At 37.2% G+C, this 19,102-nt stretch overlaps 1 protein-coding gene across 1 annotated transcript; it reads right to left on the bottom strand.

The window, feature by feature from the left end:
• Window positions 1-547: 547 nt before the first annotated feature.
• Window positions 548-18,216, bottom strand: CBLL1 (Cbl proto-oncogene like 1). The gene is made up of 6 exons (XM_003921096.4): window positions 17,858-18,216; window positions 13,129-13,296; window positions 8,948-9,048; window positions 8,475-8,558; window positions 6,825-6,898; window positions 548-4,013 (listed from the first exon to the last, which is right to left on the bottom strand). The coding sequence occupies exons 1-6, from the start codon at window positions 17,868-17,870 to the stop codon at window positions 2,978-2,980; spliced, it is 1,476 nt and encodes a 491-aa protein (XP_003921145.1). The 5' UTR covers window positions 17,871-18,216; the 3' UTR covers window positions 548-2,977.
• Window positions 18,217-19,102: the final 886 nt, after the last annotated feature.

Raw genomic sequence — 19,102 nt, forward strand, 5'->3', positions numbered from 1 at the left:
TAACATCAACATACTAATTTGACAGCGAATCTAATGAAGAAGTATCTTTGAGTACTCATGCACTTTTTTCACATACTCATATGGGGCATTTTCAAAAAATTTATGAAAGATGGAACTGTAGAGTTTTCCCAAAAAGATTACAAACGATTCTCTTCCAATATATTAGTCAGAAGAAAGCCTTACGGCAGTTCTGTATACTTACTTCATGAAGCCAATAGCTTCTTGTGAGTTTAAAAGATATGTTCAAATAGCTCTTCTATTTACATTTCAGTGGTATCACATTAGTATTTACACAATGATTTTGAGCAAGGAGTTTTTACAGGGCAAAATGAATATAGTTTCTCATAGTCTTTGCAACAGATCTTTCCCCAAATACTACATTACACTCTGAATAAACATGCCACTGAAGAAATATAACATTCAACCTGCTGGTTTTAATCTTTTAGAAGTGAATGTAATTTTACTGTAGAAAGTTGTTTCAACATAAACATGGAAAATTCTGCATTCTCCCAAATGTGCCAATATATAAAAATTCATCTAGGCAAAATAGTATTTATGCTTCCATTTTATTGTTTTTAAGAATTAAACTGCCACCTCAGTAGTCTTAAGAGCAATATAATGAAAGAAACATACATACATTTAATTTAGACTTATGTACGTCATAGCTTCAAAGGCTTCCCTGAAATAAGGCTGGGATTCACATCTTTTTCCTTAAGAAACACTAACAGTAATTTTGTTATTACTACCCACCCACCCTCATTCAAAATTCAAGTCTAACACGATTTAAAACTTCTGCTACAAGACATTCATCTGATATTCCTCCCTGCATAACATAGATTTCTTAAACCTAATTGAAAATAAATCACTTTTTTAAAACCCTACAAGAATTCCTAATTTGAAATTTTATGATACTGATTTTCTCGTCCAATACATAGGCTAAGTGGCTTCTTACCACATTCAACTCTAGTGAATTTCAATAAAAGCAGGAGATCTCTTTATAAATAGTTGAGAAGCTCTAAAGTGAATTTGGTTATTTTCTTATTACATGGAACAAAAATGGTTTAAATTTTTAAGTTACATTTTAATATCTCCTAAACGGGGGCATGAAAAGGAATCAAGTTTGCACCAGTCCAAGTACCTACAGTAATATGAAAGAAGCACTCACCACCAACATTTCATACTATTTCACTCCCATGCTTTTAATAACAAGCATTTCTCACTAGAAATATTGCAATAACACTGGACTTTCAAACTGCTAAGTGTAGAAAATCACTTAAGCTTGACTTTAAAAAGCCTATTAGTTATTTTTAACCAGTCAAGATTGAAACAGTGATTTTATTATTTCTAACTTCTGCTCTAGGGTTCAGAAATAATTTTGCATCTGATCATTCAAGATGAGAATTTGTTTCACCTGTACCTGACAGAATAAAATGGTAAATTAGCACTCAGTTCACCCTTTGTCAAAAGAAATATGCTCTAAATGTATACACTACAAACTATCTAATAAATGATATCTGCATACTACACATTTCATGTCGTCTTATGCACCATTTTAGTGGGGAGGAAAAATTTCACAGGGATTCATCCAAAGGATACAAATAATATCCTAAGAATGTTGGTTTATACATATGAGTTCTGTATAAACTGTTAAGTGGTCATCTTAGCTGAACAAGCCCCTATAATGTAAAAGCTGACCCTAAAGGCACCATATAAAGCACTGAAATCCACAATTTAGCTGTTACTTTCCTCTTCTCCAACACAAAATTATCTGGTAGTCTTCACTGTTGACTCCATGCTAAAATGTTACAAATTCAGACTGCTTTATCAACAAAAGGAATAGGAAATAAAAGTTTTTAAATTTCAAGTTAGAGGAAAAATCCTATCACACAGCAATGAAAACCTGAGCAAATGCAAATTTGTGATTACAAGAATATGTCCCTCATTCATACATTATTCAAACTCCTCCATGGCATTCAAACTGTAGTTGAAAATCCTATAAACCCACTTAACACAGGATCAAACTCTAACATGAAATGAGGAATTACATAAGCCTATTCAGTTTAAGACAATGAACAAAACAGAACACATTTCATCTAAATAACACCATTTAAACAGTTTTATAAAATAATGTTACTTAAGATCAATATGTGTGGTGTATATGTGATTCTAACCATTCAGTAAAAAAGCATTAGTAAGTAACAGTATTCCCCCAACTTGAAGCCTGTAGAGCTGATTACTTTGGCCTTATCTTTCCAAATAATTAGTAATGCCTTTTAACATTACAAATATGTCCTAGTAGTAGAATTCCAATATATTTTGGTGCTCCTGAGGCTGCCTAAAAATGAAAAGGCATCCAAATGAAGTGCATTGTACACTTACTATACCTCAAAACCTCAAAATTTCAGTGCCTAAAATGTGAAATAATTCTCTATCATTTAACAGTCTGCCTTATGCAAATTCTAGTAGAGTTTTACTTTTAGGGTTTTATTGTAACTTTGGGAAATTAGTGGTAAAACATACGATTTAAAAAACAGTACGTGGCTGCACTTAAATTCACATAAAAATAGCATTTTTACAACCATATTGAAATTTAATCCTTTTACACAGGTTAACAAAATGTATCACAAGAAAAATTAAACATTGGGTTTAACAAAACAATACTTGTGAAGTAAAACAACAAAAAATTTTTTCAAATTTTTTACAAATGGTCACCTCTAGGTCAATTTACTAAACTAGGGGAACAAAGATGTTAAAATATAGCTGTGCTCAACTGAGCCACTTATCTGTACTACAGTATGGTACTTGAAATCAATCCTAAGGTCAAGATTCAAAACCATTTTAAGAAACAAGACCCTATGTGTTTTATACCACCTCCGTAAGAGGTACTTTTCCTTCCCCAAACAGTCAAAGCTTAATTAAGATTGACTATACATTAAGTTGTTTTTCCTCCTCATATCTTCAGTTCAAAATACTATCATCATTGGTAATACGGTCTATATCTCGTCTGATCTGGATGATGTGGTCCAGGAAGTGGGGTTTGAGAAGGCGGGCCCTGCAATCGTGGAGGAGGAGGTGGCCCTCTTGGTGCAGGCCATATACCAGGACTCATTCCCCCTGGTTGTGTAAATGGAGGGCTCAGAGTTCCTTGATCTTCAGTGAACTGGGGTAATGAGTTAGGATTATAATGGTGAGGAGGGGGTGCAGTTACAGGTGGACCACCATGTTGAGGTGGGGGAGGTCCTGGAGGAGGATGATTCATATAAGGTGGCATCTGGGCAATAATATGTCCAGGGGGAGGGGTTATTGGTGGTGGAGCAGAGGTCATTGGTGGAGGTGGAGCTTGGCTATATACCAAGTGAGGAGTACCTGCAGCCTGGGGAGGATGTGGCATTGGATGGCTTATTGGTGGTGGAGGAGGTGGGGGTGGTGCATAATGTTGCTGTGGAGGCATAATATGATGAGGGTGAGATACCACTGGTTGACCCTGATATTCAGGATGATGGTGAGCAGGTGCTGGGGCAGGAGGTGGTGGTTCTCTAGCACCTGAATTTGAGTCATCCTGAATAGGGACGGTTATTAAATTGCTGTGTTTTCTTGTTGAAATACGAAAGGTTTCCTGACTGACCGATCGAGGTGGAGGTGGAGCCATGGACAATTCTGCTGGAGGAGCACGAATATCCTCATGTGGCTGATTATAGTGCTCATGTGGCACATGTTGCAAAGGAGGTGGTGGCATCATGATGTGCTGCTTTGGCGGAATATGGCTCATATGGTGCTTGTCTGGTGGCATTATAAAACGATCGGGGATTTCAGTTGGTGGTGGGGCAATAGGAGGATGAACATTTTCAAGTGAAGCACGGGTAACGGGTTTTCCAGCTCTCATATGGCGATGGTTGATATGAGCCTGCAAGTCTCTCTGAGACAAATATGTTCTCTTGCACCCTTGAACAATGCTACACATGAAGAGAGAACCTCGTGTACACTGCTCAATTCGCTGCACAGGATCACTACAGCTAAATTAGAAGGGAAAAAATGTGATTTACTAAAAGAGAATATAAAAATTACATAATTTTCAAAAATACACCTGTTTTCAAAATTTGACTGTTACACAAAACATAGCAAAAGTCCACAATTACAGTTAATCTACATGAACCTTTAATCTTCCCTACTTTATTGTCTATTAGCCATTAAGCATAGATAGGCATTGCTGTCAACTTCAGAAACTCCTAATTTTAAACAGTATGTTTCAAGAAGAGACCTCACTCTTCCCAAGGCCTAGAATTTATCCAATTTTCTCAAACAATTTTATGTTTTGCATTCATTTGCAAAAATCCCCGGAAGAAAAAAAAAAAACCAAAGGATTGATTACTTACAATCGTGAAATTCAAACTTGTATAGTATTATTGAGTGTGACAAGTGTTTGTTGGCAAATAACACTAAGTGGAAAACAGTAAGTAGAAGATACTGCAAAGGACTATGAGTAACTTCAGCCTCATCATTAGGGTTCTTAACATTAAACATAAACAATTTCAATCCAAGCCTTGACTATTAAAAGAACCTTAAAGAAAGGGTTTTGCTGACTTGTCAAATTTACACTTTCTTACCTTTCTGATTTGTGAGCACTAAATTTAACGTTTTCTTAAAAACTCAGGGTCAAAATTATAACTCTTTTTCATTTATCATATTTAATCCACACTTGCTGTTACAGCTTTCTTGACACAGTGGGGAAAGAGGACTGAAATAGGAATCTGAAGATCTCTCTCAGTAATTTGAGGTTACCGAACCATTTTTGAGTTTGTTTCACATGTACAATGAGGTTAAAATATCCACTCTACTTCACAGTGTTTTTATATCTATTTCATATTACTTAAAAGAATATTCTTAATATCAAATTAAAGTGACAGTATTTAATCCCCAGTTAAGCACTATAAGCAACTATCATTGAATATATGTGTCAGGTCATTTGACACTATACTAAATGGCTCTATACTCTTGATTTTGAGTTGTGTCTACTTTTTCCATCCTTACTATAAGGCTGGCACTCCTTATTGATGTTGTTATGCTTCCCTTTAGTGGCCACCTGGCACACTTGTTTTGTGCTTCTAGTTCAGTGTAAACTCAGAACTATCTCCACCTTAACAAGAGGTGAGGCACTTTCTCTTGGGTGGTGTTTAAAAACAGTAATAGATACCGTTGAACTCTGATTGCCATTTCTTTCTTTCTTTTTTTTTTAAAGACAGGGTTTCACCATGTTGGTCAGGCTGTTCTTGAACTCCTGACCTCAGGTGATCCACCTGCCTTGGCCTCCAAAGTGCTTGGATTACAGGTGTGAGCCACCAAGCCCAGCCTTCTGATTGCCATTTCTTCACTTCCTGATCTGGGTCTGTTAATCCAGATAGGCTTCTGTCCTAAGGACCTCCTACTAAGGACCTTCTGTCCTAATAAGGACCACATATGTGAGGTATGACACTTAGTACCTTGTTACATTTAGTCCATTAGTAAGGTTAGTATATTAGTATATTCAGTACATTAGTTACATTTAGTACCTTGAGAACTCATTTCCTTTTAAACAATAGGTATCTTTTAATTTTCTTATAATACTTATACAAAAGAGGAAAACTTTAAAAGTCCTCTATATAATGTTTTACCATATCTGGAATCCTTTACCCAATGAAACAATCGAATTTACTATGTAACTTAAAATGAAAGTATACCATGTTGAAAACTAGGCATTAGAGAAAACACCCAAAAAATAAGTGATATATACTTCTAATGTCTTAACGCTTCTGAATTATAATTCTATAAACAAAATTTTAAAAAAACTCATAGTACAAATTTTATAATCTGTTACTGTAAAAAGCTAGAAACACACCAAGAGAATTAGTTGTTACTGAGCTGTCTAAATCACCCCTTTCTTTCCTGATGTCCATTTTTCTATACCATAAAAGGGAATCATTGCTGACAAGTGTCCACAGGTTTGTTATCAATCAATACCACAAATCTTGGGGTAGCTTTAAGGACAGGTTACAAGGAATCTAGGGAATTTGTGGCTATTCCAAGAAAGTATCACTCATTCTTTTCGTTTTTTCTTTTTGTTTGTTTGTTTTTCTCTATTTCTCATTCTTTCTTAAGCCTTCCTTATTAAGGGTTCTGAATTGATCTAAAAATTCTTACTCTGGTTTCTTCAAGACCATCCCAAAGTGGATCTAGCTTTTCATAACTTGAGACTATGTAACGATGGTGTTCTAAACTCAAGATATAATAATCAGATTTGAAAGTAATAAGAGCTTATATAGTGCTTACTGTATGCCAGCTTCTCTCTCTCTCATATATATATATATGTATGTGTGTGTACATATGGTATATACATATATAAAACCTCATTTAATCCTAAAAATACCTCGAGGAGGCAGGTATTATCAGTCTCATTTTATCGATAAAGAACAGCCTATGACAGCAACACAGCTAATAAATAGCAGAACAGGGATTCAAACCCAGGAATTCTAATTCTGCAGTCTGCTCTCAATATACCTTACTTCTTTAATGTCTCATCGAAAAAAGTAACTTTTTGGTTTGTAATAATACTTCTATAATGGCAAACAGATTTCATTTTGACCAACTTGAGTTGACTGACAGTGGCTACCTTGCCCTATATTAAAGAGAAAACTGAAGCAAACGGCTCACAGAAAAAGACTAGCCATGTCTATATGTCTAATCTCTTGCCTGATTTCTATCACCCTCAAACCTCTAATTTGTAATACAACTTACAAATCATTGTACTAAAACTTTATTCTTTAAAAAAGGTAATGATAATCTTATCTTACCCTGGACACATCTTATCTCCCTTTTTTTCATGTAAAATAGCACAGTCATAGCAAAAAACATGCTTGCATGGAATCTGTAAACAAAGACATATTACAGTTAAGCATATTAGAACTTAAAATATTTATTTTTTAAAAAAAGTATAGTGCCCTATACATTAGAAGACACTTGAGAATATCTGTTAAAATAAACATTTATTAAGTACTAATTTTAATAACCTTTTTCAATCACAAAGCCTTTGAGAATGTGACAGAAACTATGGCCCTTTTCCCAATAAATGTACACATACCCATTTGCTTACACTTTCTGGAGGTGTAAACCCTATAAATTTCACCCATGGTCTCCATATACTTTTTTCGTTCTTTTTATTTTAAATTATTTTAAGAGACAAATCTTGCTCTGTTGCCAAGGCTGGAGGGCAGTGGTGTGATCATAGCTCACTGTAACCTCAAACTCCTGGACAATGTTCCCACCTCGGCCTCCAGAATAGCTAGGAATACAGGTGTGTGCCACCACACCAAAGCTATTTTATTTTATTGCAGAGATGGGGGTCTCACTAAGTTGTCCAGGCTGGTCCCAAACTCCTAGACTCAAGCAATCCGCCCACCTCAGCCTCCCAAAGCACTGGGACTATACGTGTGAGCCACCACACCAAGGCCCCTGCAGGTCAAAAGCTCCTGAAGAACGCTTTAATTATTATTATTATTTATTTATTTTTTAAGACGGGGTTTCACCATGTTGGTCAGGCTGGTCTTGAACTCCCAACCTCAGGTGATCCGCCCGCCTTGGCCTCCAAAGTGCTTGGATTACAGGTGTGAGCCACCACGCCCAGCCTTATTATTTTTTTTAAATCTTGTGTCTCCTGAAATGATTCCAATGAAGTAAAATAACAAGTATGTCCTATATTTAATATAAGCAGCATTTTCCTCTGGTAATTTTACGTTAATAAAAATCTAAACATCAATCAGAAGGATACAGTAAAATGATGTTAGAACCTTACTTTTAAATTCATAGTCCATTACTATTTCTTTACTATGATGTGCAGCAAAGTAACAGTGCATAATCCATGCCCTCTACCATCACAGGCATGTTACTGAATTCAATTTTTTTCCAAATGCAAACACAAAACTATCTTTTTTTGAGGGAAGAAATGTGAAAATTACTATAAAATTAGTAAGAATTATAAAATCTTTTTAATGATTAGAATTCAATTTCTGGAAATTATTATTATTATTATTATTATTATTAGGCCTCTCTGAGACTCAGGAAGAAAAGAGAAATTAAATTAACGCAGTTTTATGTAAAAAAATTGTGGCCTTCAAAAGTAAGTAGTTTTGCTCTATTTATTAAGAAAAAAAATTTCCTTAATAAACTAAAGTTAACTGTAAACTAACTGGTATCAAACTGTTCAAAGAAATTAGTTTTCAGAAGTTATTCTAATTTTCAGTTTATTTAGTAAAGTAATATTTTACAAGAATTCAACAATTTGTCAAGATAATCATATTAAATTCACAGTATTCCAATACTTCCCTTAGTTATTTCATACTTATTTAAAATTTCAGTCATTAAACAATGATAACCCTATCTAAATTTCAGAACCCCACCTCTATGCAAATGATTACTTATAAAAACAATATTTTAATTATACTTACCATTCGCCCATAGATTTTAATAGGCAATCCACATTTGTCACAGAAATGAACTGGTGTATCATCCTTTTCACCTAAGATGTTTATCTGTTGAAATGATGTAATTAAAATTAGCCTTCTTACACAATTCTAAAGATTGTATCTACACAATGAATTGGTTAGTGTTTTACAAAAGTTGTTAAAACAATTAGAAATATAGGCTTCCTGATGTAATCTCCACATGTTCTCCACCATTAGCTGTGTTTTCATTCGTTTTTCTTCTGAGTGTTAATGGCTGATTTTACTAAAATTATTTCAAATTATTCTTGAAAATAGAGTATTAATAAATGATTTGTATGTACTGAAAATCATAGTTATAGCAAGTTCATGACAGATATTCTTTTATGTATTGTGCATTACACCAATAAAACATTTTTAAGTACTTAATACCTAAAATATTTTATTGTTCTAATAAAATTTTTCATTATTAATTATACCTGAAAGTCCCAAAAAAGGTGTCCAGGAAATCTCCGCTGATTTCCAAACAGCTCGCCCCCTTTACAGTCATACCGTTCTTCCTCATTATAATCAAATCCTTCTGAGGGGGGAAAAAAAAAAAACTGTTGTTGATTAACTTGCCAAATCTCGAATTTCATTTTGGAAGTACATATACATATACATATACATATACGTATACATATATTCATGGCAAAATAAACCTATTCACTAAAAATCCCATCTGATGTCTTTCAAAGCTTTTCTAAAAATAAGACAATCAAGTTTAGTTTAAAACATCAGCTAGAGTAATCTTGGTGACCTAGTCCAACTCTTTTACTACATTACTAAGAATATTACTATATGAAGACTCATAATAATCAACATATAGAAGATAAGTGGCAAAGCCAGGAACAGACCTCAGATCTCTTAACTCCATTCAAATGCTCTTATCAATTCATGAGACAATTTCTAATATAAAACTTTACTGATTATCATGCTTGTTGCACAAAAAATTTTTAAGATACTGATTACCATTTTTCTAGTCTAGCTACAAAAATGGTATGCTTCGAGACTGATTTTATTGCCTAGAGTATAATAAAAACATAAAGCATTTTATAGATTTTATTAGCAAATGAGTTATCCCTTTCTTTAGCCATAAAATGAGATGTAGACACTTCAACATAATTCATATTTCATCCTGTCAATTAAAACCACTCCCTGATTACCCAAACAAGAGCCGTATCGTATCTTATACCTCCTCTCCTACAATCCATTTATCAGTATCAATAAACTTAAGATATGTGAAGATCAAATGGGCTCAATTGTTCTTGCCTAATTAAAAATTTGATGGCAATCTTCTCATCTCCTATAAAGGAACAGAAAACCAATGAACAGTCTGATGAGAATTCCAGGTAGAATCCAATTACCTAAAGTAAAGCTGAGAAGACAAATATATCCCTCCAAGGTGCCAGGCTTCTCACGACTCTTTTGGCCCTAGAACTGGTAAACAGAGTAGCCAAGCGCACAAGTTTTAACTTTACCCACATGACTAAATGACAGCACCTATACACAGACACAGACCCACACACACACAGATACATTCACACACACATAGTGATGTACGAATTTTTTGAAGCTGACAGACACTTCATTGTACTGCTATTTAATTACTGCTAATACAAATCTATACTCCAAAGTCAGGGTGCCCTTATAAGTTACACCTGAGTGTTCCTAGGCTCCTGTATCACCCATTTATACCTTAAAAAAAGCTGGTGTGATCTGAAATTCAAAATAAGAAAACTCAGTTTTTCAAACCCAGAAAATTATTGAGGTAACAGCCAAGGAAATTAGGAGCACATTATCATTTTTCAGAGTAGTTCCACCTGTACTCCCATCATTAAACTATATATATTTGTGTAGATAGCATCCTGGCACCCAAACCTCCACATTTTGATTGATGCTTAGGAAAAAAAAAAAAAAATCAAAAAAAATTTTTTTTACTCCAAAATCCAAGAGGGAAAATGGTGAAGATTTCGGCTTTTTTGCATTGTTTGAACTATTACAAGAATGTATTTGTACATTACCATGTTGTTTTAAAAAGTCATTTTTTTAAAAAAAAGCCAAAGCAGGAGTGACCCTAAATTAGAGACAGTGCAGCAGCAGCCCTAGGTTATTACTAACACGATTTATAACATTTTGACTTCAAATAGACTTGTTTAGATGGGAGAGAAATCCTACCATAAAGGAAATCATAAGTTGTAACTGAAGCAGTTTGATTCTACAAAAGAAATACAGACAAATTGCTAGAATAGAATACAAAGTCTAGAAATACAAACAAATACTTTTAGACCCTTAATACAGGGGTGCCCAACTCCCAGGCCTCGGACCAGTACCCTGGCCTGTTAGGAACTCTGCCACACAGCAGGTGAGTGGAGGGCTAGTGAGCATTACCACTTGACCTCTGCCTCCACCTCCTGTCAGATCAGCAACAGCATTAGATTCCCATAGGAATGCAAACCCTATTGTGAACTGTGCAAGAGAGGGATTTAGGCTGGTGCTCCTTACGAGAAGCTAATTAATGCAACTGTTGCATCCAGAAACCACTCCCCACACATTGCCATCACCTTCCATCTGTGGAAAAACTGTCTTCCACGAAACCAGTCCCGGTGCCAAAAAGATTGGGGACCACTGATTTAACTTATCTATGATAGTAAAATTCCTATTCAGCAAGGAAAAGAGTTGGGACAGTACTTTGGAAAAAAAAAAAAAAAAAGAGCCCGACCCACCTACTTTCCCCTTAATAACCAAAAACACATCCATAAATGTTCCAAAGCAGTGTCAGTAAACTTTTTCTGTGAAAGACTGAATAGTAAATATTTAGCTTTGTGGACCCTATGGTCTCAATCATAATTACTCAACTCTACCATTACAGTGTGAAAGCCCCCATAGAGAACACTTAAATGGCTGTGTGTCAATAAAATTATTTGTAAAAACAGGACTATATTTGGCCCACAGACATAGTTTGCTAACCTGCAATGAAGGGTAAGATGGAAAAACTGTTTTATACTGGTGAAATAGGGAAAGGCCTTTCAAAGAATGTCATAAAACCTAGCAGTCATAAAAGCAAAGAGTGGATATCTGACTACATAGAATCTTCAAGATTCTCTGCAATAAATATTTTGTATACAAAATTCAAAAGACAAATGGAGAATATATACAATATAGGCCAGGCACAGTGGCTCACGCCTGTAATCCCAGCATGCTGGGAGGCGAACGGGAGAGGACTGTTGAACCCAGGAGTTCAAAACAGCCCAGCCAACAAAGCAAGACCCCATCACTACAAAAAATAAACATAACAACTTAGCCAGGCAGATGGGACGCACCTGTAGTCCCAGCTACTCAAGAGACTGAGGTGGAAAGATCACTTGAGCCTGGAATATTGAGCCATGATCCCACCACTGAACTCCAGCCCAGGAAACAGAGTAAGACCCAGTCTCAATTAAAAAAAAAAAAAGAAGAAGAAAATAATATATACACCATGTAACAAAAATCCTATTAATTTACAAAGAACTTAGAAGAAAGGATCTAAACAGGAGTGACCAATACTATGAAAAAATATACACTGTTTCATAATTAAAAGAAATTTACATCAATTCAAAAATTTTAAAAGGTTTCAGCCAGGCGCAGTGGCTCACGCCTGTAATCCCAGCACTTTGGGAGGCCAAGGTGGGTGGATCACGAGGTCAAGAGATCGAGACCATCCTGGTCAACATGGTGAAACCCCGTCTCTACTAAAAATACAAAAAATTAGCTGGGCATGGTGGCGCGTGCCTATAATCCCAGCTACTCAGGAGGCTGAGGCAGGGGAATTGCTTGAACCCAGGAGGTGGAGGCTGCAGTGAGCCGAGACCGCGCCATTGCACTCCAGCCTGGGTAACAAGAGCAAAACTCCATCTCAAAAAAAAAAAGGTTTCTACTGCTCAGTATTGGTGTGTAGGAGTATAAACATACCTTCTTTGAAGAGCAGTTTGACAGTACTTGTCAAACGCTAAAATGCACAGTATCTATCAAGTTTTAATATCCAAATTTGTAGTTTTTAAAGTCTTTGGAGAAAAAAAAAAAGGCCAAATCCATGCAAAGTACAAATTCTACAAAGTATACATTCTAAACTACATGTCCAAGAGTATCTGGTGCAACATTTTTGGTAACAGCAAAAAAATGGAAAAACTGTTAAATAAATTATGGTATGTCTATAAATACTCAAATCTATTTTTTTAATAAGGTAGATCTGTATGTACTAATAAGAAAAAAATCTCAAATGCATAATACATGAAAAAATGGCAACTACACATAAAAAAATTAATACTTTTGTATAAAAAAGTCAACAGGGACTATCTTTGGATAGAAGGATTTTACTTTTAATGTTGTTTTCTGCAATACTGTTTAGATTACTGAACAATGAGCTGTATTGCCTTCAACAACAAAAGGAACCGAATCAAAAATATTTATGAAGGGAAATTAAAATACAATGTGCTAAAACAAGAAGTCAAACAAGAAGGTTGAAGAATGAATAGAATATGTAAGATAAAAAAGAGGTAGCCAATAAGTAAGATCACACAGACTATCTGGAGCAATCAGATAAAACAGAAAGAGTGTTGGACCTATTAGTTAACAACATTACCTTCATCACCAGGTGGAGCCTTTGCAGGCATCCTGTTTATAGTCCTTTGAGTTCGAGGTGCAGGTTTTGCTTTGTTTGCTTGCTTGGAGATGAGCTTTATAGGAATTCGTCTGCGAACATCAAGACCACCCAAGGATCCAGAACTATTAGTGCCTTGTAACTCATTGTCTATGTTAGGGAAAAAAAAGTTGTAATTTCTTTCAGTTTTTCTTTTTGAAAATTATTCTGCCATAGGTATTAAAACAACATACCTAACGTTATCAAGGTTAGAGATCTGGGTTCTTTCAAAATTACATTAAGTTTAACTATTAATTTTGTGTTGGATTACCACTTAAGACAATGCTTTTTAACTCTTTTTGAGGTATGGAATCCTTTAAGAAATTGATAAAAGTCATACAACCTCTCCCTAGAGAAGTGAATACAATTTTTCATATAATTCGAGAGTTTACAGAAACATGAAACCATTCATGAACCTAAGAATCATTGTCTTGAACTATAAGAGATGTTTTTTAAAAGAAAAGCAGTAAGGAGAAAATGGAAACCATTCCTATTTCCATGTTTGATCATCAAGCTTGCAAAGCAGACAATAAATTTAGTAAACTGAACTTTCTAAAACTGATGAAGGCAAAATTAAATAATCCATTTGAAAGTGAAGTTTTAAGAAATGTGATTATTCTTTAAGTGTAAAATAGTTATTCTAAAAATCATTCAGAAATATAGTAAAAATCATTATAGCATTTAGTAGTAAAAACATGCAACAATGTATTTGTGCTTTAACATGTGACTTAAGTTCTTAGTCGACACTGTAATGGAAAATTATAATTTAAGGGGATGCAAAGTTCCTGTAATACAACTAGGTCAAAACAACTGTCACTTTCTGGTCCCTGGAGTCTTTGCTTGTTATTGTCTATAGAATAAATTAATTCTTGTTCCATGAGTAACAGGAGTATTATTTCATAGAACTGACTCCATCTACAGCTTAAGAGTTATCTTTGTTCAAGTAGATGAAAAGATAAATATTTAACTTGACCTACTGAAGTCAAAAAGGAAAATGCTTAAAACAGGAAATACAAATAACATTTTTTAATTTGTAGTGTTTTAAACATGACAAGTTATTGAACAAGGTTGTGTAACTGCCCCTGCAGGAAATATTACAGTCAAGATTGAGGGCCAAACCATCCACATTAAATTCAGCAAAGCCAAATTTGCAAGTAGTAAGCTAGTATTAATGGCCACCAAGGCTACTATGATTACAGACACACACTAAGTTCACATTCATTTGCACTTTTTCTGAACAATATCTCAAACAAAATGAAAAATGGGTCCTTAATGATTATTTTAATTATCTTTCAGTATACTTACTACTCTTACAACAGCTAATCTTAAAAAAAAAAAAAAGTGGGGAAGGGGAATTACATGGTTAGCTACAATCCTGAGTTAGAATAAACCCAACTTAATCAGCTTTCAACACTTCACTAAATATACTCGCAAGGTGATTAAGGCATTTCATCTGCTTTCATTGTAGTTGCTTATGTACGTAAAAGTACTCACAAGCAATGTATTGGCCAAAAGAAATATGAATGGCTTTTCTTGCCCAAAAAGTGTTCCTGACATTACAATGAACGAAAAAGCAAGTAGTTGTAGACATACAATCAGTTCGATGCTGTCCCTCAAGTATTAACTATTCAAGTATCAAAATGGTTTAATGGTTTTACCTTTGTGAATGAAAATACCAACACTTCATTATTACATGTTCTTTTCACACCATCCTGAACACTTGAGGTCTTTACTGTTGCTTGCATAGCCTACAACTTTCAAGAGCTGGCTGGCCTTTCCCACTTTGCTTCACAGATACAAGTTCATGAGGTACAGCATCTAATAGTGATAACACTCTGGGTTTCTTTGGGGGCTGTTTTGCTTTCTGTTGTTTTTAAATTAAGAATCAGAACATAAAGCACAATTTCCTTTTGAATACAGTAACAAATTATAAAGTCCTTAACAATAAAAATTTCTTAGATATTACACAGAACGTAACTAAGGACTACTATCATTTAACTTATATTCAATTTTATTCACTTTAAAAAGGCACACTTCCATATTATAGTTTAAAAAAGATTTAAGATTTTCATCTTGAATAAAAGGAATCAACAAATACTTTACAAAATCTGGGATACAGTTCATTTCATACTGAAACATTCAAAATGTTTCAGTATGATCATAAAATGGGTCATTATTGCATAATGTTCAAGGGTTTCATCAATTTCCCCAAGAACCTCTTAATCCTTTAATATTAAAATTATTCTTTTGAGAAGCCTATCCTGTCATGATTCTTCAATTATCTAGCTAACTGGCATTTCCTCATTTGCCAAAGGCTTTGTGATTTAAACAGTTATCAAATTCATGCTTATGAATTTCATGAGAACCAGAATGTTCTGTAAGGTTTATAATTTTATTTCACAATCAATGCACAGTATTTGATACTGTCTTCGGATACTAAACATGAAAGAGACTGAGTCATTAAGAAAAACATGTAAGAAGCTAGTGTTAAGCAGAAGGGGCATTTGAGTGGGAACTAATTTTTTAAGTGGTTAGCTCATTGGTGAATATTTCCATGTTAGGATGAGTTTTACTTCCTTAGGCAATCTTTTAACTTCAAGAATTAAGATAATACTCTTTACACCCACCCCTATTATGATTTCCTAACATAATAGACTCTCAATCATGGCAGGAACTTGACTCACAATTCCAGTAATGGGCTCAAATAAGAATTATTTTCCTAAAGTTGAATGTTTGCTATTCTAACATCAAAATTCCAGAGTTTCAACTCTATATAAATTCCCAAACACCGGAATTCTTTACAGCCTGGTTCTAGGCCGGCTTCTCCTCTGAGTACACCCTTCTTACATGGTCTCATCTGTCCTCATGCTTTAAAATACCAGCTATAAATAAAGGTACTAACTTCTAAATACGTATTTTCAGTGCAGTTCTTACCCCTCATCTCCACTTGACATCTCCTCTCCTGTGTCTCTACAGCTGTCTCACACTAAGTAGTCCAAGACTAAACACCTATTCCCAAATTTTCCTCTCACTTCTACAAAAATAGGACTGTTTTCTGCCCCAAGTTATCCTCAACTCAATAATGGACACTACCTAGCTGCTCAAACCAAAAACATAGGCATTTCTCCTTTCTCTCACATTCCAACAAACACTACCCAAGTATTTACTGAAGCTGCCCATTCTCCTTCATTTCCACCAAACCAACCTTCCCTTCCGGTCTACTGCAATCACCTATTTTCCAACATTCTTACCTCCCTCTCTTAACACCATTCTCCATAGAACAGCCTATTACATTGTTTAAAGAGGCTGTGTTCTTCCTCTACTTCTGTTCAATGCCTTGATATTCACTTAAAATAAAATTCAAACGTTTACCATGGCTTTCAATGACCTGAATGTGACGGCTGCCCTCCTTTCCAATCTCACCTCAGGACTCTTAACTCTGGCTATTACTAGGCTGCAGCTAACTTCGCTACATCTTCCTACTCAGCATCTATGCACTTGCTGGAAATGCTCTTTCTCCTGCTTTTTTCCCAGGACTGGATTCTTCTCATCCATCGGATCTTAGCTATGTTACCCTTCCACAAAGACCTTTCCTAACAACCCTCTCGGAAATTTCCTCCTATGAATCTCTCCACAACACCTGTTTACTGTCTTCAAAACACTTATAATCTGCAAACAAACAATAAAAAAGAACTTATTGTCTGTGTTCTTCCATAAAATAGAAGGTCTATCAGGGACTTAGTCCTTCTTGTTTACCATTCCATACTCCATCTCCCGACCTACAGATATCTGTATGTATCTGGCATAAATAAACAAACATACGCACCTAATTATATAATAGACATATGATGAGTGAGGACAACTCAATACTTACGAAAAATACTTTTTCTCTATTTGTGATATGGTCGCTATAACTGTATGGGGCACTTGTTAATTCCAAGAGCACACATTCACCATCCAAGAACCAGAAAGAAGCAAAAGCCAGAAAACACTTAAGAAAGGGTGGAGCTACTCTTACTTGGAGAAAAGGATGAGAATGTCTTGATTTTAAGCTCCTCTCTGTAAACACCCTCAAATGATGAGTAAAGACTACAGCCGAAGCGCGGGGCATGCTTTTGGTTTAGGCAGAAAAGCTCCTCCAAGTATGATTCCAAAAACTATAGCCGACTCCCTTCTTTCACCTCTCTAGTCCATGAAGGACAGGAGAGACGACAGGAGGTTACAACTGCAGCACCCGCCCAAAGCTGACTGAGACAGCAGGAAGTCTCCAACCTACTCCTGTCCATCCACTCCCAGCGGATTCCCCGACTCCGAGACCGCAGTCTACCCGCGAGTCCCCACAATGCAGAGCAGAGCAGCTGGGCTGAATAAAACAGAGCCGGCGCTCTCCCTTCCTAAAGGCCTACGCTGCCCACCGGTCCGGGCTCGGAGCTCAGCAGAAACAGATAAAGAGCGGCTATTGCCGGCACCAAGGATGTAGGTACCGCACCAGAGAGTAGGCCAGGAAGCAGCAGGCCCCTCCCGGGCACGGGAAGGCAACTGTGAGATTTCTTCTCACTGCCACACTCTAGTGTTGTGGGGAGAGCGTAATCCCTTTTGCCTGCTGGGCCACCAGTCCCAGGCCGGCCAAGGGGGCATGGAACCGGGACCCCCAATGCCTCCGCCTCCTTACCAGTGTGATCCATGATTCGGCTCGCAGAGCACAGTGGGAGCGGAAGTCAACCGCGCCGGAGTCGCAGCGCGCGCGTGCGCACTGCCTTCCGGAGGCCGGGAGGCGGAAGTCCGAGCGGATCGTCCCCGCTTTGGTCTACAAAGACTTCCTTTTCTCGCCTCCACTACCCAACTCCTGTGAGGGCATCAGGCATAGTTGGTGCAGAGGCAGAGAAAGCGAGCGCGTGAAGAAGTTCGGTAGCGAGGTTGCCAAGGCTTCTCCTCATGTGCTTCAAGGGAAAGTAGCCTTTAACTGGGGAAAGGACACCAGCGGGGACCGGGGAGGGGGAGAGCAGTGGTAGGAATGAGCCCCAGGCAGGTAGGGCGGCTGCCCGCCCCCGCGGAGAGCTGCCTTCTGGGACTTGTAGTGCGCCGGGGCCGCGAAGCCGGCCTGGCCGGCTGCGCAGGCTCGGCCGTTGTGCTGGCCCCACCCCGGCGGGCGGAGTAACGGTTTGGAATACCCCGTGGTCCGGGAGCGCTTGTTTCCTCCACTGGGTGTAGGAAAAGTGTAAACACGCGCGCTCCGGAAGGCGTCCTCCAGTGGGCGGTTGCTCGGGGATGGCTGAGCTGTGAAGCTCGCAGCTAGAAGGAAAGTCGCAACGCTTATTGTCTTAAGTTTTGCTTTGTCGTGACGAGCTACCTCGGCCCACGCAGAGCCGTGGCACATGCCCCTGTTCCCATCTCAGAAGTCTCTTTACAGCTGAAACACATTGATCATGCTTGACTGCCACTCCCTTTCTAGGGAGAGCGCTTGTGGCGCTGCTAACCCCGCGAACACCTGAGGAGTGGGCGCCCGTGCCGGATGGGGGGTGCAGAGCCAGTGCGGCACAGCTGTCTCCTCTCAAGGGGACACCTGGCAGGAATGTGCAGCGTGGAGCTAAGGAGAGCGGATGGAAACCGAGGGAAGGGAAGAGAGCCCCAAGGCTTGGCCGGAAGGAGAGGTTAAAAAGGAACGGCCTAAAATGAGGAGGAGAGTTACCACAACAGGCAGTACCTAGTTCCAGTTCTTGGTCCCAGGGGTTTGTGGTTGCTGCTGCTTTCATCTTCCTCGGCCAAAACAGGGAAAGTGCCAGAGGGCGATTCCGAGGACCTTCAGTGCAGTCTCCACCTCGCGGACTTGGCTTATTTGTATTCAGTCCTTTCTCTAACCTTTTACACTTGATGCTCGTGGATGAATAGAAAGGAGCGCAATTAATGGAAAACACAA

This window comes from Saimiri boliviensis, chromosome 10, assembly GCF_048565385.1.
Source record: "Saimiri boliviensis isolate mSaiBol1 chromosome 10, mSaiBol1.pri, whole genome shotgun sequence".
NCBI classification, from domain to species: Eukaryota; Metazoa; Chordata; class Mammalia; order Primates; family Cebidae; genus Saimiri; species Saimiri boliviensis.